The sequence below is a fragment of the Mauremys reevesii genome, linkage group 7 (assembly GCF_016161935.1).
Source record: "Mauremys reevesii isolate NIE-2019 linkage group 7, ASM1616193v1, whole genome shotgun sequence".
NCBI lineage: Eukaryota > Metazoa > Chordata > Testudines > Geoemydidae > Mauremys > Mauremys reevesii.
The window spans coordinates 79,559,368-79,582,950 of NC_052629.1; the positions used below are offsets into that span (position 1 = coordinate 79,559,368).

General features: G+C 53.7%; 1 protein-coding gene across 6 annotated transcripts in view; it reads right to left on the reverse strand.

Moving 5' to 3' along the window:
• SEMA3G (semaphorin 3G) overlaps positions 1-23,583 on the reverse strand; it is a 128,351-nt gene that overhangs the window by 45,506 nt on the left and 59,262 nt on the right. For 5 of the 6 annotated variants that reach the window (XM_039546886.1, XM_039546887.1, XM_039546884.1 and 2 more), the window contains one exon: positions 1,886-2,046. In XM_039546886.1, the coding sequence (XP_039402820.1) occupies positions 1,886-2,046 (161 nt within the window). Of the gene's footprint in view, positions 1-1,885; positions 2,047-16,231; positions 16,348-23,583 lie in introns of those variants that run through there. The other variant, XM_039546888.1, reaches the window with a different exon arrangement.

Below are 23,583 nucleotides of genomic sequence, written 5' to 3' on the forward strand. Positions count from 1 at the left end.
CATACACACGAAAAGGAGAGAGCAATACATCCCCCTACAGTGGTGATATAGATACACAAGGCAATAAATAAGGACTTCATCTACTCATCGGTTGAGAGAGGGACGGATCAGAACTCATGAGGTGAGAGCCCGGTGGGGCACAGGGAGGGTGGGAGCAGGAGTCTCAGTTAACGACATTATTTTATGTCTATTAGCAGAGACCACGGCCCCTGGGCTGTTAAAACAATCCTGCTTCCGTCCAAAAATACCTTCAGCCCACTTAGCTGCGGGGGAGTCACCGTGATAAGGTAGCAGCTATTTATTTATTCTCATAACATGGTTGAAAACAGTGGATGGAGCTGGGTTGCCAATGGCAGACGCCTATGGCTCATAATTCAATGTGTGTCAGGCCCCGGGCTCACAGGAAGAGGAGGAAATGAGATCCAATTACACTGACTTCCCTTGGGGACCCTCCCTCTCACTCTGTTTCTTACAGGAGTGGGGAAGGGAACTCATACGCTGACTGACGGAGAGGCTGCCTCCGGTCCCCCCATGCGGAGGAGAGGACGCTGGCTGACAGACCTCACCACACTCTTCTTAGCAGGTCTTCAAGAGGGGGTTCGGAGACAGAGGGGGGAGGCATACATTGTGGTTATGGTCCAAGGATCTGCTCCGGGGAGGAGACGGGGCTGGGGTGGGTCACGTCACAAGCCCCCCGTTCCCCTCGGGGGAGAACCTGGGGAGAACAGCTGAGACCCTTTGATCCAGCTTACACTCGGTGGGCTATGTGGAGATCTAAGCCAACACGCCAATCAAAGCTCAGTAGGGACAGAGCATCAAGGGAAGCAGTGCCACAGAGCCATGTGGGAGAGAGATCTATCGTGCATTAAAAGCAATGAGCCCACGCTGTAAAGTCTGGGGAATTTCAGAGACTGGAATTCGGGGCCCCCCAACATAGGGAAATCTGCAGCGTGGGAGGCAGGGCACACACTCGGCTGCAAAGGGAGAGTCTGGGAAGAACTGGCACATCACTGTGCCTTGAGGGTGGGTTTCCCAAAGTGACCTAGCTCTGCTCACATTGATGTCAGGGAGTTTTACCATGGAGTTTGACAGGAGCCAAGTTAGGCCAAGGCCGAGCACATTGGAAAACCACAGCCCTAAACACTACTGGACCCAGCCTAAACCAATGGGAGCAGTGACAGGAGGCAGGGGATGCCCATGTGGGCAGGAGACCCCCTGGATATCCATCAAAACCCAGGCATAAAGTGGGGCCACCAGCCACCACCCTGCTGTGCCTGCAGCACAGACTGAAAGACTGGTGGGGTGCAATCCTGGGCCCTCTGAAGTCAAGGGCAAAGCTTCTATTGGCTTCACTGAGGCCAGGATTTTGCCATGGCATCTCAGAATTGCCTGCCCCAATGTCCCCACTTTCTTGTTTTCCGTCCCCGCCTGCACTGGTTTTACCTTTGGCCCAGTCGTCAAATGGGGTGATTCGTCCTAAGGGTTCCATTGATTGCCAGCAGTGCGGCCTCATGGCCTGTCCTTCCATGCTGCTGATGACAGTTCAATGCAGGCTGACCCCCTGCAGGCTGCATGCCTTCCCATATGTGCACCCAAATTCCATTGGGTGTAATGTTTCCAGCTCCTCTTTAATGAGCTCTGCCCGAGGTCCAGTGCTCCTGGAAGATCCCTGGCACTGTTCCTGACCTGAACACCCCCTCTGATTCCAGTTCTAGCCTCCCCACAGCTCTGCCAGTGCATCTCAGTCCCGATTCTTGGCCCAGTCTTTGGCCACCACACCGGGCCCGTCCACGCCAGCCCAGCCCTATGTCACGTGCATTATGTGCACTGTGTGGAATGGCGCCGCCCTGCTCACCCACACAGGTGCAGAGAGATTAGGTGTTACCTCCTTGGCGTCCATGCCGGGCTGATCCAGCCACAGAGAGTAGAGTGCATCTTTTCCCCCGATGAAGAGCCGGTCGCGGTATTCGTCCAGATACAGGGAGCGGAAGTCTGGGAAGCCCCGGTGGCCGAGGAACAGCTTTGAGCGGTTAGCAGCCAAAAGATCTGAAGACAGAGAACAAGTAGAATCTACTGGTTATGTCAAAGCACATGAGGGGCGGGGATGAGGGGACACAGCACAGATCCCCAACTCTAACATGTCTGCAAAACCAGCACAATCATGCCCGGCTCACTTACCCCCTGGGAAGCTGCATTATAAGCAAGAACGACAGCCTCAGGGCTGCTCTAACTTACCCTCTGTTTCCCCCAGCCCACTGTGTGCCCTAAACAGTAGAGAACAGCTGTAGTGTAATGCACTCAGGCCATACCCTTGGCATGCCCCCAATTTGCCACCTGTGCTGGGGGCTGGGAGAGGGCCAGTATAGACCCCTCACCCCAGCTCTACCCCATTTTTCTGCCCATTTTAAGGTCCCTTTATGCTGCTGCCGTTGGCTATTGCTGCACTGCAGCTGGAGCCCCAGATGCTTTCTCTTGCCAGGGTGTCCCTCACTGGGATAGGTGAACCGAGTTGGATCAAGTGAGAACTGATCTGAGCCTCAACCCCAAAATTCCAGCTACATTTGAGCCATTTGGGTCCAGCTCCTGCCAGGACTGGCCAGCCTGTGTTTGCAGCCCTGAGAGTTTCTCACAAGGCCCTGCCCTTGGGGGTTCTCCCGACCCTTTGGGGTTGACCCTTCATTAGTTTCACACCCAGCCCAGAGCACCAGGCCCTCGATGCAGCTGGGAGCGCTCACCACACTTAGCAGGAGGAGCTGGATGGAGCCATCGTCAACCGGGAGTGAGGACAGGAGGGAAATTTACTGCTGATAAAAGCCCTGAAGATAAATGTCCTATAAAGAGTCTGTCAGCGTGTCAGCAATTAAACTCCCCGCCGCAGACAGCCCAGAGCACAGGACAACCACAGGGGCTGCTGGGAAGAGGCTCTGCAGGCCAGGAGTGTGTTGAGACCATCGCGAGGGGGAGAAGACGACAATGCACCGAAAAAGGGGTAATGGGCTGCCTGGGGCGGGGGGAATGGAGAAAGGAATTGCCCACTTGGTATAAACCCACATGCCCACTGCTGCCAGCCCCACACCACTCCCATAAATCAGTCGAGAAGATACAATTCACACACAACCCTACACACACAACTCAAAGCTACACATGCAGGGCATCTGTCCTGTGCACACTTACATATTAACCTTACCAGGGCCATAAATCCTGCCCCTTGCAGTGTTCCCCAGTGACCCAGAGCACTGGCATGCCCTAGGAATGTGCCCGCAGCCCTGACTCCTCCTGGGAAGAATCGCCTTACTCCTCAGTCCCTCGCCCTCCAGGTCAGGATTTCACTCCCCAGGATCCGCAACCTCCTTAGACACACACGTGGCATCTTCTGTTGCCATGGCACTATCATGCGTGTTCCAGTCAAGGGAACTAACATACAAGTTGGGGATTGGATGAGACATGCCTAGGCTCCGTTTAAAGACAGATTAGATAGATAACCTCCCTGTGTATATTCAGACACATTCACTGAACAGATCCTCGCTCACACAAAACTACAGCACAATAAAAGTGAATGCTCCTGTCCCCAGCTAGAGCTCAGCGGAGTCCTGACGGGGCGTTCTTGTCCCTGTGTTGGAGCAGCTGGGGGATAGAGTGGCGGGAGAAGGCCCTGCTCTGCTCTGTGCTGTCTGGCATGGGCTCCCCAGTGCATTCCTTTTGCATACTGAGTGAAGAAACCAGCATCCTAGAGATTAGGCATCTGGAGCCTGTGGTGTATTGTAACAACCCAGGAATTCGGACTGTGGAAGGAAAGACAGAGACTTGAGGTTTGCCACAAACGAGCCACTTGCCAAAGACAGACCCAGCCAGCTTCCCAGTAAGGATCCTAGTCGACCAGGCATTTCCTGTACCAAGCAGTACGGCAATTGGGACACCAGCTAGAGGGCATTCAGAATGCCGTGGGCACATGGTGCTACTTGACAACCCCAGCTGTCCACAAGAACCTACGCTGGAACCTGAGGCACAGAAGGAATGGAGCAGGGGTGCTCCTGAGAGACTTGAAGGTCTTCTCCTAACCCCGCCCTGCTTCTCGTTCTGTTCCTTTGGCCCAGTGGCAGCACCCCTGAGGGGATCCACAGTCAGATGGTGATTTTCCAGTCCTCCGCTAGTCCTTATTCCCTCCAGGACACAGGAAGGGGAACAGGCTGCGTTTGGCACAATGGGGTGTTACACAGACCGGGCGGACTCAATGTGAATATGTGGCTTACAGGCTCTGTACGCTCCATCCTCTGGGATAAGGGGCTGGGTGGGAAGGAATGATGGATAAGAAGCAGAGGGGGGGAGTTGGGAGAATGAAGGGGGAAGAGGAGCTGGAGAGAGCAGGCAGAGGTTGAGGAGAGGAGTCAGAGAAGGCAGGGCAAGACTGACATGTAGCACATCAATGGAAAGCTGAGTTGGCATCAGCACTATGCCACACTGATACTGCCTGGGGCAGACCATGTCCTGCTCCGTGGAGTTTTCCTGTCAGGGACAGGTCCTGGCAGCTGAAGAGCATGTGTGTTACAGCGGCACACCTGCTCCCAAGGGGGGTGGGGTTGAAGAAAGGGGTGCAGGTTGTGACACCGAGTGACCTTCACGGAATCTCAGCTGGCACTCTCCAGCTTGGAGCGGGGGCAGGAAGACTGTTACTGGAGGCCTGTCTCTGCCGTGGTGCCGTGCGTATATCTACAACTAGATAAACTGAGAGCAGTATCTTGGCACCAGGCCCTGGACTCAGGAGACAGAGGTGCTAGTTTCCAGCCTCGCTCTCCTTGATCCTCAGTTATTCCCGGTCAGCTCAGGCCACCTTCCTGCACCAGCAGCTTGGGAAGGGAGCCGTCAGGGCTGTTCCGTCTGGGGAAGAACTTCACATTAAGAGTCTCTGAAATCAAAATGCCAAGCAAAAGGCCTCCCCGAGTCCCCACGCAGGACTTTGAAACAACCGGAGCTGAGAGAGGTTCGGAAGAGCCCATCCAGGCTCCCCGACATTCTCTGTGACTACATTGCCAATGATTCAGTCCCATTCACACTAGTTCCCCACCAGCTGACGGGGGAGTTGGGGAGGATCCAAGACTGAGAACCACGTTATCAGTAGAGGATTTTCCTGGGGGAGTTACAGCCATTGGCAGTGGCAGTGGTGCATCCGTTCTCTGGAGGCCTCCAGCCAACTTAGACCTGTTCAGCAAATCCCCAATTCTTTCTCTTAATACCATGCCTAAAGGCATCAATTAAAGGTCCCCGTTAACCTGAGACCCAGCTGCACCCAAGTCTCTGCTTGATTTTTCTCTTCTCACGTAGCCAGCGCTAGTTCTGGACAAGGACTAAAGCTAATCTGACTTCTGCTGCTATCCAGTCCAATCTAAATTCCATGCGGCAGCTGTTTTAAAAGAACATTAAAGTTGCAAAGTGAATCATGCAAAAAGTCAAGAAATGCCAGAATTCAGGTTGTCTATATGCAACCTTAGCTTTGTCCCTTTGTATGTATGCATTACAATAAAGTCTTCAACTACACAACCTCATACTATTTTTCCCCCAGGGCTCCTGCCGCATTCACTACACAGGTTGGACAGTGTAGTGAATGAGGCAGCTATTGACTGGCGCATTCACTACACAACCTGAGTCACCCAGCATAGCTCCTGAAGGCCCATATATGTTCACATTAAAGTAATTTCAGATTTGCTCCACGTTTATCCTGCGGCGATAGCAAGTACAAAGATAAGGCCATGAGCCACAGGACCCTGCCTCATTCACTTTATGCCCTGCCTCCATCTCTGCATAGCATCCAGCCTGTCCACTGAGGGTGAAATTCCCCCTGAGGCCTAGGCATCACTTACACCTATTTTGGGAATTAAAGAGATGCATAGGCATTGTTTAGACAATCAGCATAGGGGTGAATTTTACCTGGAATGAAGCAGTGGAACTTTTCATTTGCCTTCTGGTGTTTGAGCATTTAAGGTTGGCATTTGCAAGCTTCTCTCCATAACTGGAGGCTAGGAGCTTACCTTAATTTTAAAATGAGAGCCCCTAATCACATGACTCCACCAGCTGAGGCCATAAGACAGGATTTCTTCATCTCTAACCTATGTGAGCTTTGCTCCTCAGAAGCTCATTGAGCAACTGAAGCAACCTCCAGCTGTGACGTCTCCACAGCAACAAGGTGTGTTGTCACCAGCAGTGGATAATGACATTGGCCTTGGGGAATAAGCAGCAGGAGCCGGTTAACCCTAAAGAGACAAAGATCCGGTTTCTGGGCAATGAAGAGAGAAGAATGGGAGTGAAAAGGTCAGCTTTCCCAGCAGAAGTGCCTCCAAAAAGGAGAGTTTCAGCGTTCTCCAGGCATCGGCAGCTCCTTAAAGATGGTTCCTTCTTGTTTAACAGTGCTGTCCCCCGCAGTAATAATTCTGTATAAACTGACCATTAAGCTCTTTATCCCCAGCTGTGTAACTGATACACACACACCCCCTTCTCAGGGCACTCAGCCACTGAAAATCCTCCTGGATAGAGGAGAGGGGAGCGGAGAAGGACTGTGAAACCAGGACTTCGCCAAATCCACCTCCAGTTCGTTAATCTCTCCCCTCCCCCCCGCACTCACTCTGATGTCAAAGGGAAGCATGAATGGCTCCTTTGTGTATAGTGTGCAGGTTTGGGCAGGGAGCCTTAGAGAGGGAGGTGGATCGATAAACTGGCCTGTTTGCATCCAGGACCTGAGCTGGTTGTCCCTGAAGCGAGCTTGGCTGTTCTCAGCCATAATAAAAAAACGACGCATGCCCAGCAGGGCTGTCAGCTGGATGCCCCATCCCCATAACACCATTTCTCAGGTTCCAGGGTGACAGTGGTGGGGTCTGTCCTATGGCTCCCAGTGATTCAGAGGAGAGGAAACCCTTCAGGATAATGGTGAGTGCGTGTGGAACCAGCGTCTTGTAGAGGTGAGAAAAACGCAGCTGAATTGGGACAGCTCAAGACTCTTTCCCCGGCCTTGCATGGCGTTTGCCATGGGATCTCAAAGCACTGACGGGCTTATGTCTGGTCTTGCACCCCGCTGTCCTTCCTTAGCAAAGCCAAGCACGTCCTCTCCTGGATCACACACTTCACCACTTGCTGGGGAGGGGAGGTTCAGAGCGACCCTCCTGTGACCCCCTCTGGCTTCAGGAAGAGGGTGACAGTGCAGGGCCCACTGCTGCTCCCAGCAGTGGGAGCAGAGCACTAATGTAGACAGGGTGCAGGAGGCATTGTAACCACCATATCAGCTAAGCTTACTGTAAGGAGGGCGGGACAGCAAGGTGGTTAAATTACCAGCTTTCTGTCTACACTAGGGCCTCCCGCCGCTGCTGCTACTCCCCAACCAAAGCACCAGGAGAGAAACGTTCAGCATGAAAGTCTAGTGCAGTCACAGCCTTAGTGGCAAAGGCCAGCAGGGGAGAAATGTGGTCATTTGGGGTCTCCGCATGCAGTGAATCATAGAATCATAGAATCTCAGGGTTGGAAGGGACCTCAGGAGGTCATCTAGTCCAACCCCCTGTGAGCACCAACCAGGGTCATGGCAACCCTGTAAAGCATTAGTTCCACTGCACAGCGATGGTAAAATATGAGTCTGGAGTGGGCAAGTCCCAGGCAGGCCCCCGAGAGGGGCTGTCTGCCCAGTACTGAGACCCTGCCCTGAGCGTGGGAGGCCATAATTCACTGCAGTGACAGCGAGCTCCCAGCATGGCGAGGGGAGATGGGGGTAATTTGTCATCAAGTCCTGGGGCTGTTCCACTGATGCTGGCTGACGAGGACGCTGGGCCAGAGGCAGCCCCCTCCCCTGCCTTTGTTTGGGATCCTGGTCGCCTGCTTCCCCTGGGGCAGCTGAAACTATTGGATCAGGAGGAGAAACTAGGATTTTTCACAGTAATGATCGTCAAGATGGAAACGAGGAAACCCAGGAGGATAAAGCTCCGTTGTTTCCTGCACTCAACATCTATTTTCCAAGCAGCCCTGACAACTTAGGATTCTGCCAACTGAATATTAAACTTACACCCAACTACTGCCCAGATCCAGTGCCACAGTCTCTTACCCTGAAGTCCCCAGGTGGCTCTGCCTCTCCTCTGTTGTGGTTTTGTGCAATTCTGAGTGCGGCTGCCCTTTCCCACCCCAACCTCCAAGTTCAATGATTTCCCAGTGAGATTATTTTCCCTGCTGTAGCAGGATCTCTGATCTGAATCAGGAGTGAACCAGGGCATCAATTAGAGTAAGCAAGGATGGGGAAGGAAAGAGGAGGGAGAACATGGTGCTAGCCAAGACAGGCAAAGTAGGTAAAATACAATCAAAACTGGCCTGAACTTCCTCACCAGATGGTACCTCAAAGCTTTGAGTGCATTTGGTTAATTTCTCTGTCTCATTATTTACCATTTGCATGGCCTAACTCTGCACTCTGGGGCTCTGACTAGCAACCCGGGCCCAGATTCTGATCTCTGTTCACACTGGTGCAGACTGGGAAGAAATCAATGGAGTTCGAATGGTGTGGCTCCAGAGAAAAAGAGATCAGAATTGGGGCCGATGCACCCCTCCATTCTTCTGGCTTGCGTGGGCAGAAATACCCACGCTGGCAGGGCAATGATACCCACCAATATTTTCACGCCTCTTAAACAGCCTCACGTGCAACTAATTCTGAGCACAGCTACCCACCAACACATCCCAGTTGCTCCGCTTGTCTACACACACCGAGCGTACTGAGATTTGAGAATGCAGCTCCACATGCCTTATTCATGATGTGGCGTGACCCATGCTGCCAGTCATTCGGCTCTGAGGGACGCTAGGGGCTGGAATCAAGGAATCCAGCTTGGTGTTAATTACTAGCAGTAAGGTTGTTTGTGTTGCTGACACAAAACTTCCATTCTAATCCTCATTGTCAGGAGGTTTAGAACATGGCTGGGTCAGGGCTCTTTGGCCCTGCTTCTGAGAGTTATCTATTCCAATGGGAGTTAGGTGCTTAGAGACACATGAGGGGGAAAGAGTAACGAATATTAGCCCACGAGCAATGCCTGCTCGTCTATAACCAAACTTGGAGGCATTCAGCCTGGCTTTGTCTGTTTTAAGTTAGGGAATTTTATGGCTTTCAGCTGCTTTTGAAAGGTCCCTATAATTCAACCGCACCTTGTGTTATTTTTAGATGGATCTTCTGCAGCCCATCAATGGAGCATGCAACACAAGGGCCACGGGATAGTTTGTAGGGAAAAGGGGAAATAATATGCAATGCCCCAGGTGTTTAAAAGGGTGGTTAGCACTGGGGCGTGACTGGAAAACCATTCAGTACTCTGCCACACCATCAGAGGGGCTGTAAAACACACCAAGTCACTGGGCAGGTGCGAGCCACAGACATCAATCAACACCCACTGCCGCAGCCCTGAAGCCAAAGAGATGGAACAGTGCATGCATCTTGAGCAGACATAACTACCTCCTCCACCTCCGGTGGCCAACTACAGAGAAACAAGGGAGTCATCTGCTGCCCTGGGATCACATGAGGGTTCGTGCCCACTGCTGGTGCAGTCTAAGCTGGGGAGAGCAGTGGACTGGAGGCCTGTCCCCCAAGCTCTCCCCTGCCAAAGTCACCCCAATACCCAAATCTCCACACTGGCTGCGCCCCTTGGCGAATGAGCACCTCCAGGTTGGGTAGCAGGGTGGGGGAGAACAAGCAGCCCTCCACCCACTCCAACTCTTCCCATTAACATTCCCACTCCCTAAGAGCCCCTGCTGGGCTCTCTCATCCCTGCTAATGGCCCCTCTCTGCCGCATATCTGGAACGGGTTTTATAGCCTCCACGTTTTGATTCCAGTAAAAGGGCTGATATTTCATGTGTTGTTGCCAGACCCTATAAGGCAGGGCGACCCTCTGCCCACGCCGGTCAGACCATGATTAGAATATAACGGGGAGACCGCCATTCAAGCAGGCTACACATCAATGGGATCACCACACCCTGACAGCCCAACGTGGGTTACGGCCCTGTCCCGCCCACACAGATTGCAACACACTCTCCCCCGGGTCCGAGCCAAGAGGGTGACACCCTAGCCCTTAGCACACTGGTGCAGGACTCAGTGCTGGCTCTGGGGGACTGGCAGATGTTTGAGGGGTTACTGCACCTTATGTCCCATCAGAGGCCATGGTACACCTCCATGCTAGAGCACTCTGAGGGGAGGGGGCCAGGGAACAGCTGAGGGTCACCACATGTCCCTCACAGGCCTGACAACAGTCAGGCCCCAACATAAGTAGACTCTCCAGCTCCCCTCACCCCTCCTCATTCTCTTCTCGTTCAGCCCTGCCCCTTTCAGCCCCCTCTTAATCTCCCCCTTCTCCCTTTGATGAGGTTTATTTGCAGAGCCCAGCGTTCCCCCCGGCTTGTTTTCTTTAGCTGTGTCATTTATTTCCAGTTGACTCTTTGCTTATTTGCACTGGGCTGTATAATTATTTCTCAGGAGAAGCCGGCTTGGCCCCACCAAGGGGGGCAAAGTCACCCGATCCTGCGAGAGACACAGAGCCATTTATAACCCAGCCAGACACCCCGTCCAGGGACCACAACCCACATCCCTCCAACAAGGGCAGGTGGGAGGCAGGGCAGCAAGGAGACAGCGGGAAAGAAAGAGGAAAGGCCAAGAGAGATGAGTCCCGTGAAGAGAGGGGAAGTGGCAGAAGGAACTGGAAGAGGTTAGAATAGAGAGTGTGTTGACACCAACCCAGGAGGCCACAGCAGTGAGTGAACTGGCTGGCTGGCTACCTTGTCCTTGAGATGGTCCAAGGTGCCTACAAAGCTGCATTGCTTCCAACAGAGTCGTTGGGGTGTATGCATGCACTGAGGCCCTTGCAAGGCTGTTCTCTTGGACACCTGCAGCACTTACTCCATAGAGCTCAGACGGGGCTGCTGGGTCACATGCTAACGAGCGTGGCAGGACAGGGTTAGGAGAACCAGGCACCCCAGTGCCACAGCAATGCTTGTGACTTCCCATCCTCATTGGGTGGGGAAACCACTGCGGCTCAGCTGAAGACCACAGCCCAGGCCCCATTGCACCCACTTAAGCTGGCTGTTGTGCGCAGATGCAAGGTGTTGCAAGGTCAGCGGGCTCCAACTCAGGGCTTTTGGCCACTGCTTTTAGCATGGACAAAGCTGCAGGAGGAGGAAAGCGAGGAGTGAGGAAGAGAGGAGATGGAGAAGAGAAGTGGTGTGAGAGAGGCAAAAATGGGAAAATAAATTGACTTTACAACTCACAGAGCAATGGGTGTCCAGATTTCCAAAACCATCTGTGACATCCTGGCACTCCAATATTCACTGTCATGTAATTAGGATGTGTTTTGTACAAAGTATGCCTTGCGAGGTATCATTCTAAAAGTCTCGATCTGCTAGACATGGATATCTCATTGGATTGTATGTGCTATCATTATATGGGAAGTTATGCAGTTTGGCTGTGTATGTGTTACTGAAACATGTTGGGAGGTTGAAAACACCCACAAGTAGCCTTTCAGGTACAACAGTAAAAAGGTCAAACAAACAACATTAATGGCTTATTGAGGAAATGCACACAAGCACAAAGGTTACTCCAGGAACTGTGTACAATAGAAACCTCTCAGAGCTAGCACCATGCAGTGGGAACTGTTTGACCCAGGGCACAGCAAAAGAGCTTTCCCAGCAAGTGGGAAGAAGTTATAAAAGGGGGAAATTACATCATGATGGTACCTCACTCTCCCTACAACAACACACCTGGAAACACCTGAGGAACAAAGACTGAACTGCCCTTCAGGAAGGAAGGGGTTCACTAAACTCGGACAGAACTCAACAAACTTTGGGAGGACCAAGCTGAGCCCCCTCATGCCAGGGCAGAAGATAAGGATCAAGGGGAGGTGCTGGGACGCACTCCCCATCACTGTCCTCTGCACCTCCCTTGAGGGCAAGACATGTGCGTCATTAGCATAGAGCAGCTGGGGCTGACGGATCCAGCTTCCTCTCACTGTGCTGGCCCTGGGGAGAGATTTGTGCTGCTGCTAGCACTGTAACCGTGTTTTATTCTATTTGGGAAAGGCTCCCAGCAGCCTCTAGGGACAGATGTCAAAGCTAACCCCGAGGTTATTATTCTACTTCCAGCTGATGTAGTATGGCTGGATTAGCACCAAGCAGAGGCCTCAGGTACCAGGGTTGCAGCATCTCTCACCCATGAGAGCCTGGCAGTCTTGGAAAGAATTTCAACTCCAAGGGTATCTGTAACACAGCCCTGCTCCCCAGCTCTGCCCCACACTCGAGCCTCTCCCTTTCCCAATGGCCTCTGCAGCATCTGATCCCCGAGGTTCAGGGAGAGGGTTGGGAGGAGGGTCTGGCAGCTGGAATGATGTTGCTCTAGGTTCAATTGTGTAAACGGTTGCTCTCGCCACAATGGATTCCCTCTCCTGGCCCAGTCGATCAAAGACAGGGAAGATTCTACAACTGGTCAGATAGATGAGGCCAAGGTACAGGGATGAGGAGGGTAGGAAAACTGCTCAGCCTATGGAGAGATGCTCTGGGCCTTTCTTCTCAGACTGGGGAAAACCAAAGCAGAATCTGTGCCCTTATTTATGCATCTCCCCACACTGATGCCCTACAGAAAACTGACTTGCCTCCCTCCAGGGCATCGGCTCTGCTACAGCGGAGCCGGGGAAGGGTTGGTTGGGGCTTGTCAATATGCACACCAACCCACATACACAGCAATGCACTCACTCATCCACGCACACCCTTGGCTAGCTGCTTACCACCATCCACTTGCGGAGAAACACACACGCAGACACATACACACACTCAGACACACCAGTGCACAAGTATTTACCTAGACATACCAAACCACAAAACCACTCTGCACACACATTAGAGAAACCAAGAACACAAACGGCAACACGCGCAGAAAGCCAAAGACACACAGCCAATACACAGGCATAAGCAGACACAAACACACCACCATGCAGACCTTAACACAAATTGCCGTTGGCCAAGTAATTACAAAAGGCAGCATTAGTTTAAAAAGAAATCAAAGTGGATGCAAGAGGAAGATACCAATGTACACTCACTCTCACACACACACACACACCGCACCTCCCTCCTCGCAGAGATGGGATGGGAAGTCCCATTCACAGGTTCTGTCCCCTGGGTACCACGTCAAGCGAGAGATGGAGCACATTAGCTCCAAATCCTCTATTAGAGACATAGCCCGTCGCGCTGGCAATCCCAATGCCCAGTGCCAGGAAAAGAAACCCACAGAGACATCTCCAGGGCACAACCCTTGCACTGACACCCTTCTCCGAAGGGCTGGTTTTAGGGACTCCTGGCCAAAAGCACCAACACCTGGCCCCAACCCCCATCCCCGCTCCTGCTGTGGGAGTCACAGCCCCAGTCTCCTCTGCCACAGAGCCTTGTTTGAGGATTGTGGGGGAGGGCAGGGGAGGTGAGCGGCGATCTTAGTGCAGCTGCTCTATAAGGCAGACAGACCCCTGCTCTCCCTTCTCATTCCCATGGAAGTCAGGACGTGCATATATGAAAGGGGTGGGGGAAGTGTTGCTGGTAGGTTTCTTCCGAGTCATGCTTGGACCACCAGCCCAGGACTGAACAGACTTTTGGCTCTGGATCAGAGCTACATGGCTGGCCCCAATCTGCACGCTGGCAGATCCTACCCACCAAGCCGTCGGTAACACTGCAGCTTAGGCCCAGCCTCTGCAGTCTCTTTGGATCCCATGTTTGGGAGACAGCTGTGCTAGGGAATCAAGGATCCCATCACTCAATACCCCACCCCTAGATCTTCAGCCAAACTTCAACGCAGACCCAGACAGAGTGGGAAAACAGTTGGTTTTCTCCTCTCCCCCCCATTGCTGGTGCCTCTATTATTTCCAGTTCCAACCTGGGCCCTGATCCTCAGCTGCTCTTCCCCCCGCACAGCTATTTACACCAGTGCAGGGTAAGTGCTGAAGGCTCCTGTGGTGATCACACGCGCTCTGTGCTGGAGTATGGAACACAAGGTATGGGGAGAACAAGGGTCCAGCCAGGGCTGCGCAGATACCCCTGCAGTGCAGCCATGCAAACAAAGCCCAGAGTTACATGCTTCACTACCCAACCTCAGTACCAAACAACCAGGGACATCAGCCAATGGAGGACAAATCCGCCTGCCACCACAGCTGCACCCTCCCCCCATTCTCAGTGTAATTCCAGCTGTGGAGTTTCCATCACTCAGCCAGGAAGTTTCCCCTGGTGGTGGATGGAGGGAGCCAGGGAGATCCCAGCATTATACCTTTACACTTCTTTACCATCCGCTGGTGCTGAGCTAATGCAGCATGTTCTCTGGAGAAGACACACACACTGTGCTCTCTTGTGGAGACTTCTTTGGTCTTTCCCTTAACCTAAACAAAAGGGTATTTTATGGAGAGGCAACCCAGCCTAGTGCGTAGTGCACCAGCCGGCAAGCCATGAAGCCTGGGTTTCTAGTCCCAACTTTCCCCTGGCCTGCTGGTAAGTTGTTTCTCTTTCTTCTCCCTATTTAGGCTGTGAGCTCTCTGGGCCAGGGGTGGGTTTATACAGCACTTGGCGGCATGGAGCCCAGACTTTAGTACTGCTGTACGGAATAGTAGTGCTTCAAGCTGAAAGTCTGGCAGATGGCTGCTGGGTTGTGCATGGAAAACATAACACTCTGCTCCCTTCCAAACCAGCATCCTTCCCCTTCTCACAATGACCGCTTGCGTCCTTCCGCTTGTCCCATCTGATCGCACACGGGCCTCTTCTTCGCTACACTACCCACACCGCCTCCTCCTCCCCAGATGCTCCCTGGACCCCCCAGGCTGCTGAGCCTCCCAAGGACGTTCTCACAGAGCATTCAGCCGGGCGTGCTCTCTTCCAGGGGTACAGCCTGGGCAGGGAAAGCGAACTGCCCTAGGGTCCCCAGAGCGAGGCGCCGGCTCCGTCGACTACAGATAGCTCGGCCAACAAGCTTCTCTTTTGCACCAGTCACGGAGTTCTGCAGGTGCCTCAGACCTAACCCCACCAGAGCAGGGGTCTTTGCTTCCTCTTTGGCACAGCCCCACCTGCTGGCAGGGGCAGGGATGAACAGCTGCAGGCTCCCCCAACATCGTGCTGAATCTCAAAGCAGTGCTAGACTCACCGCTTAGATTTGCTTTTCCATTTGTTGCAAAGGGCACAGTTATAGCCCTGCAATTTCCTCAGCCCAACAGGATTTCCCTCCCCGTGGTTGTTGTCAGGCCTTCAAAGAGCCACAGAGACTGGCACAGCTCCTGGCAGGCCAGGAGATTCCCAGGGCAGGGACTCAGCTGTGCAAATCAACAGGATGCACGCAGACGGCAAGCCATGCCGCCTGGGACAGGGGCGCGGATCCTACTGTCCAGCCACTGGCTGGACGTGTAGCATCAACAGCAATGCCCAATGGGCAGAGCCATGGGCTGCACGCACTCTCCTACACACGCTCAGATAGCGAGCCATTCCCCCAGGGAAAATCCAGCCCCAAAGTCACATCCATGCTGGGCACCTGGTGCAGCAAAACTACCATCGAGTTCAACAGAGGCATGAGCCTTACATGTGTGGTCACTGGCTAACCAGCTGCCAAGCACGGCTCAAGGTTCCCCCAGCTACCCAACTCACCTTGCTGCTGTGCCCACCACACCATCATACCTGGCTGCTCTTCCAAGCCCTCCCCCACTACGGACCTGGCCTCAGAGGTCTCATGGTTCCTCCAGCCCCCTGGAAGGGGCCGTGGTGTTTTTGTTATTAAACAGCAATAATATTTTCCCATCTCAGAATAACATTGGCAAGGCCCCTCGCTCTTCTATTGGTTCAGAAAACTTTCCCCAGGCAAATTCCTCCACAGGCTGGGAGCTTTTATATTTGCATTAATCCTCCAGCGTGTCTGCGATGAGCAAAGGGGTGGGGTGAAGGGAGAGGGGCCTGCTACCTGCCTGAGACTGAGGGCCCCCGCAGAGAGTCTGGGCTTCTCCCCAACACCCAGGAGAGCCATGGATTTCCCCTCGGAATGATCAGCTACAACCAAAGCTCCTCTCATGACTCATAGTGGGAAGATCCACCCAGGCGCGCTCACCCTCACGGCAGGGACCTACCACCCTCCACACCCCAGACTCTAGCTGGAATCTCGGACTCTGTGGATTAGGTCCGGCTCAAAAGGCGCCAGACCCAAAGGGTATCAGTCCCTCTCCATCATAGTAATCGTACCCAAGGTCTAGAGGGGGTCACGCTGCAGGAGGTGAGATGCAGCGTGATCCACCACACAAAGTCCCCACTCTGGGGGCAGGCAGTGCTGGGCTGCGGCAGCGGCTTGTTGGGGAGCTGTGTCGCTGGAGATGCCATCTAGAGTTAGACCCAAGCCCAACATTTGGATTTGGAGCCAGTCGTCCCCAAACTTAGCTCAGGAGTTCGGATTCAGGTCCCTCTTCATAATTTGGGCATGCTCCCCCGCTGCACCCTCAAGCCACCTCGTCAGGGGAGAGGAGGCATGACGTTGCTGCGCTGCACCTAGGAGAGGACGGAGCAGAACAATGAACTGCCAGCTGGGGGGATGGGAGAGGTACAGTACTGGGTGGCAATTGGGGGAGGGAGTGGGATGGGGGTGTAAAGTATGCACCTATAGTATGCACAAGAGGGGAGGATGGGAGAAGTAGCAGTACCATACTGGCTGCACAGTGAATTTCTGCCCCATTGATTTGCAGGGCCGTTCAGATCCCACTGGGACGGAGAAGACCTCCAGAGTTAATTCCCTTAACACTCCCCTCTTTACTGCCCCCACTTACCAAGCCAGGGGGAAGAACCAGGACTCTGTGTCAAGGGCCCTTCCCTCAACCCCATAACTACACTGCCTGATGCTGCTAGCAGAGAGATCCCACAGTGCGGAGCCAATCCAAACAGCTTCTCCAGGCGTCCACCCTGCCTCCTGCCATGCTCCCCGCTCTTGCAGCCCTCCATTATTTTGTCTGCGCAGTATTTGGAGAAGTGACAGGAGCCTGGTTCTCCTGACCCAGCCTCTGTTTTGTCTAACAGCAGGACCGTGAGCAGGACGGAGCAGGCTGCTGCTGGCGGGATGGATGGGAAACTGCAGGGAAGTGGGGCATAGGTTTGGAGCCCACGTGATGCAGCCTGAGCATCTCTCTCCCTGTCTCTCTGGTCCTCCCCCTGGAGCCCCTCTCTCAACCAGTTCACCTTTGGGAATAGTCACTCATCAAAGACACCCCCAGACAAAACCCAGCCCTTGGGAACACTGACAGACCATGTGATTCTGTGATCCCCACACACCGCAGGGCTACAGCAGCTCGAGATTACCTCTACACACACTCACCCACCCAGAGCAATGCAACCTTCTTCTCATGAAGCTGGCTTTGCAGTGCCTCATTCCCTGCTCCCCCCCCCCCCCCACCTCTTCCCTGGAGTCATTCCTGGCCTCCACTGGTGGAAGGGAGAGGGGTTGGCACCAAAGCATCCCCACCTCCATGACAAGGGCGGAGAAACCTTCCTCCCCTTGCTTGGTCCTCTGGCGGGCTCTACCCTGGAAAGGGACTTGAGTGAAAACCAGCATGTCAGCAGTCCGACTCCCGACACGGAGGCAGAGCTGCCGGGCTCAGCGATGAGACACACTTACACCCGTTAGCCTGTCATAGCCAGAGCCTCGTCCAGCTTGTGCATCAGCAAGAGGTTTGGGTACTGTGCAAAACCCACCCAAGACAACAGATGTCACATGGGTGTCACTGAGGCAGCATTTAGTCTAAAGAGCTTTTATTACTGGGGATGTTGCAGGAGAAGAAATGAACCCAGCTTGACTTTCAGATCCCAGGGTGAAGGACGGAACCAAGGGGCTGGGGGAAATAAAGGTTTCTTGTTACATTTAAACTGAACACATGTGCTCTGGAGCCCCCCAGGAGACACTGAGCATGGCAACCCAGGACTGCACTTTAAATGAACATCAAAGCCTTGCTGGGGAGGAGAGGAATGGTAAAGTAAATGCTAACACCTAGCTGGTCTCTCACGCCTTCCATTGGAGGATCTCAAAGCACTTTTAACAACATTAATGATTAAGCTCCATCCCCGCCCCATGTGACAGGGCCATATCGACACAGATGGGGAAACGGAGCCACATGAAGTTGACGTGGTTTGCTCAGAGTCATATTACCAGTTAGCAACCGAGCCAGAAGAGTAGCCAGGTCCTCTGCCTCCCAGCCCTGTGCCTTACCCAGCTCCCCCTCTTTGCTTTTAGAGCACAAAGCCCCATTACACCTCCGGCTGGTCAGAGAGCAGCACAGGCCCTGTTTTCTCCAGGAGGCAGGGGATCCAAGGGAAGGCCCTCGGCCATGCCACCGAGCTGCTAATAACCTGGAGTTTCCTTCCTCTCCAGAAATACCCAGGTTATCAATTTGACTTGGCTACTGTAAACCCAGAAGTGGAACTCTGGGGGAGGGAGAAGACTCTCCTTTTAGTCCCATCATGTACTAGTGACAGAAGCAGTGAGGACACAGTACAGCTATGGCAGGTTCATGGGGTGAGAGAGATGTTCCCTTTGCTAGTCCCAGCCATGGGAGCATCATTCACACCCCACCCACTCCCAATACTTCCCTCTCTGGGAACTAGCCTCTGGCCCCTTTTGATCCTGCAAAGAACACGAATCCAGAGCCCGCTTGCAGAGTCTGTGGCAATACGGGATGTAGTCACAGCATGGAACAGGGAGTCAATAAGCCTGAGTTTAAGTCCAAGCTCTATTATGCCCTCTCTGAGTGACCTTGGGCAGGTCATGGCACCCCCATGCTTCAGTTTCCCCATCTGTAAAATGAAGATGATGGTACTGACACTGCTATGCTAGGTTTTGAGATCCTTCTATAGGAGTCCAATATCAGAGGGGTAGCGGTGTGAGTCTGGATCTGCAAAAAGCAGCAAAGAGTCCTGTGGCACCTTATAGACTAACAGATGTATTGGAGCATGAGCTTTCATGGATGAATACCCACTTCATCAGATGCGGTATTCACCCACGAAAGCTCATGCTCCAATACGTCTGTTAGTCTATAAGGTGCCACAGGACTCTTTGCTGCTTTCTATAGGAGTGACGCAGTATTAAGGTACTGGGACACAGGGCCCTGTAAGCCATGCACTTCGTCAGTCTGCCCCCTCCAGAGAGCAATTTTGACATCAGGGAGTGCCTAGGTGCCAACCCCTTTCCCCTAGCCAGATCTCTGCCCTGACTGGCCAGTTCTCTGCTGGCATGATACAAGCGGAGCGTTGGGATCCCCATGTAATTCAACCCTCTACAGTAATGCATACGCACAGTTTTCATTACTACAGTGCCTTTCCCTTGGAATTCCCTGACTTCACCACCTCATAACTACATGCCCAAGCCTGTAGCCCATACTTAGCTACAACTCCCATGGACTGATGGGAGCTTTCCCTGGGGAGGACAAAGCAGGAACCACAGGATCAGGCTCTAGTTTTTGGCTGAGTTATTGCAGGACGACAGGGCGCACAGGTTGGAACAAGAGCAGTGTCACCATGTAGCATTTTATGGCGTAAATCTCCAATCAGCCCTTAAGTTGCTCCAGCTGAGGAGCTGGCCGTGTACATTCCGAGTGCTTTCCAGCTGTTAACTAAGTCAAGCTCATGCCCACACAGGGAAGCATTGCTATCCCCACTTCACTGGTGGCGAAACGGAGGCACCGTCCTACATTATTAATTATAGTAGCACCTAGAGGGCCACCAAGAGTCTAAAACAGATAAAGGATGGGAGGAGAAATGGCTCGCCCCAGGGCAGAGTTTGTCACTAACCAACCCTGGACTAAAACTCAAGCTCTCCTGATGCCCAGGCCAGGACCAGCTCCCCTAGGCCATACAGTCTCAGACCCAGGATTACACAGCAAGTGAGTGGCCAGAGGCCCATACTGCCTCTTGCTATAAAGGCTGGTGGCACAGAGGGGGGGAAGCAATGCTGCCCAGCTCCTGTTAATTTCAGTGGGGTGCACAAATCCATCAGCTCTGAGAATCTCAGCCTCTTTTGCACGGAGGCAGCAGCCTCTCTCTCTTCAGAGGAAGCAGCGGCTCGGCACCCAGCCAGCCCTATGAATCCTCTGTAAACAGGCAGGGGCACCTTGAGAAGGTGGGGGAGGAGCGGGACCTTCCCAACCACACAGCTGGTGGTGCCCTGGCATTGGGCACCCCCCCCCAGGAAGGACGCTGCAGGGGGAGTGAGAAGGTGCAGTGAATGCTTTGTTCCACGCAGCCCGTGCCTCAGGGAGAACTAACTGGTCCCACAGCACCAGGGCTGGGGCAGCTTCCTTCCCTCCCCCCAGCCAGCCAGATTCTGGCTCCAGGCACTCCAGCAGGCTTTGGCATCACCTCTGATTGTTGCACAACGGGCCCTGTTCTTCGAAAAGGCTACTCTGGCTCCCTGTTCCAGCCAATCACAGCCTCCTAGCAGGAAACTCCCAGCTAGCCACAGAAGAGACTATATTCCCCCTATTGCCAGCCACTGGAGTTATGCTGCTCCCCTGAATAGCAGGAGAGCAGCCCTGATGGGAATTTCCTTTAACTACAGAAAATGTGTCCAGCCAGGTACTGGGACTCAGGACTCCTGGGTTCTCCTCCAGAGTCTCTGCCAGACTCGCTGTGGGACTCCAGGCAAGTCACCTCCCCTCTCTGCATGGCAGCTCCTCCAGGGTAACATGAATGATATTGACCCACTTCCCAAGGGGAATCAGAAAGCCCCATTAATTAGTGCTTCTCAAAAATCACAGCTCAGCTGCAGAGATTAATCCTGGCTGGGCTGGGCCAGTCTCAGATCAGCCAGCGATCAGCTGTTCCGATGGACAAACGCGATGGAGCAGCTTGCATAGCTGAGGCAATGAAGAGCGCCCTTTGGCAGGGCCATGACTGGGCAGGGCTACTTGCAGAGCAATCGACGTCAGGGTGGGGATTTGAAAGTGCCTAGAAAAACCGGCTGTTAAACAGCGAGTCTCACCCCTCACTGCAGTACTAGAATTGTTCCGATTCACTTCTGGATTCTTTAACGTCATCATTGCAAACCAAAGACATTCAGGGGCTGAGCAATGTGCTAGGGCAGCTGGGAAAAGAAAGGGGGTGGGGAACATGGGGAAGAAAGGGGAAATAAATCCCATCGGATCTGTTTTAGACCCAAGTGGACCAGAGTGGTGGATTAGCCGAGTTCAGCAATGGAGAGGGCCCGCCATTGGTAATGCTTGCCAGCAGGGGTCACTGCAGCCATGGGGAGGAGGCAATATGGCCCACACAATAGACTGGGAGTTGAGGGGCTGTTTAGCCACTGAGAGCTGTGACAAAGCAGGCCTGCAGCTGATCCGCTCTGCCCTCTCCAGCAGGGGTCGCCAGTGAGCATAGCACTACAGGAGGCCACGCTTCAACCAGCCAGGGGACAAGTGGACACAGTACTACATGTGTATGCACAGTTGGTGACAGGAACAGCCACCCTGCTTTACAGCCAGCGGCTCCCTGCGGAGAAGCTCCGAGCACGTCCCCAGGTGGGAGGAAAGGGGGAAGGCGTCAAAAGCATCATTAATCACAGGGCTCCAAATCTGCTCCAGTATTTCCTGCCAGGGTGGGTAGGGAAGTGAGAGTCGTGGGTCAGGGCGAGAGGTTCTTCCCCCAGGCCAGAGAGCATTTGTGCTCAGTGGGAGCCGCTCTCTTCCTAGCGGCATGGGGCTGCTGCTGCTTGTAATTACAAAGCACAGGGATACAGCCCTTGGCATTTCCAGTGCGACACGCTTCCAAACTCCCCTGCACATTTCTGCAGCACCCTCCCCCTCCAGGAGGTGCTGGGCTCTGGGAGCTGCCCTGCTGGGGTCCTTGCCAAGCAGGAGGTTCCCAGTCTTTGGGGGCATCAAATTTGGGTGGCCAGATGTCCTGATTTTATAGGGACAGTACCAATTTTTGGGTCTTTTTCTTATATAGACTCCTATTACCCCCCACCCCATCCCGATTTTTCACATTTGCTGTCTGGTCACCCTACATCAAATCAAGGACAGTTTGTTTTCTGTGGGTCTCTTTCTGACTAACAAGCCACAGCATGTTGTGCACATAAATCAAGGGGATACATCCTTGCGCTAGAAACCACAGGCCAGTGGGAAGAGCCAGGAGCCACATTCCTTTCCAAGGGATCACAGGAATCCTGCCCAGGTTCTTCCCCTCCTCTTACGGGATGTATCCAGAGTCCACTCCAGGTGGGCACAGGACTCCAGCTCAGGTTTTACTCCCTACACAGAGTCCTCTCCAGTAGGACATGGAAATCCAGTTCAGGTTCCCCTCCACACAGGTGCTGTGCTCAGTCCACCCCAGGTGGGCAGTGGTGCCCAGTTCTGATGGTTCTCCTCTCACTGGGCTCACACTTGGTCCTCTCCCAGTGCATCTTCTAGCTGGCTCAGGCCAGCTCCATCCCTGGGAGCATTTATCAGGACGGCTGCTCTGGGGCGGGATTCTCAACAGCACCAGCCTGAAATCCTGTGAAGAACCAACCCTGGGTGCGCTGGCCTGTGCTTTGGCTGCCTGGATCTTTGTCCTTGAAGCAGCCCATGGCACAAGGCGCAAAAGAGCCAAAGCACCTGGCGGGAGGCAGAGAGAGACAGTCCCGCAGTCGATCTGCCACGTGCTCGGGAACGGCCCATCGGTTCTGGGACCAGAACCCCTCATTCGGAGGTTCACACCTGACTATCCCTACATGAGTCCCATGAACCCCACTCCAGAGAGAAAGGCGGGGTGCTATCTTGCAGCCTCCTCATTCCCCAGAGCCACATTCCTCTCCCACTCACACCAGTGCAGGCTCATTAAAGCCAACAGGTGTAACCCAGAGTTCAGCCCCAGTTGAGTGGCTGAGAACTGGGAACCATGCAGCGAGGGGCCAGCATGCCCAGCAGTGTCCGTGTGTCCATCCTGTACAATGGCACAGCTCCCTGCTGGAAGCAGGAGATACAGTGGGAACTCCCTGCAGCAGGAAGGCCTGACAATACACTGAAGTTCAGGAACTATTTGGCTGGCTCACAGCTGAGCGGCTGGATTAGCCGCTGGGGGATGGGGAAGTAAGGTGGCATGTGTTCAACCTCATGGCGCATGGGCCAGCTCCAGCCCTGGGGTAACTCCCCTGACTTCAGCAGTTACAATAGGGTTGAGACTGGCCTGACATGTTCACAGCCAAGTAGGAGAGAATTCAGCTGCCCCTAGAAAGGAGGGGCTCAAACTCTTCCTGCCCTTTGGAGCTACCAGCCAGCATCCCCCACACACACTGCTGAGCACTCCCTCCCAGAGCCTCCCCTGCCCTATCCCTGACATGAACCTGCTGTGCCTCCGGCTGGCCGACAGCCCCATTCACCTCCACCCTGCAGCACGTACCCACGCACAGCAGCCTTCCCCTGGAACGTAGCCAGCCTTTCACCTCTATGTGGAACCAGAAACACCCCCAACCAGGGTGGGAAATGGGGGTGGCGGGACCCCTGGGGCACACTCCTGCAGTGCCGAACAGCAGGGAGGTCTGGGCAGGACCCCACAGCAAGACATGGTCCACTGTGGTTTTAACA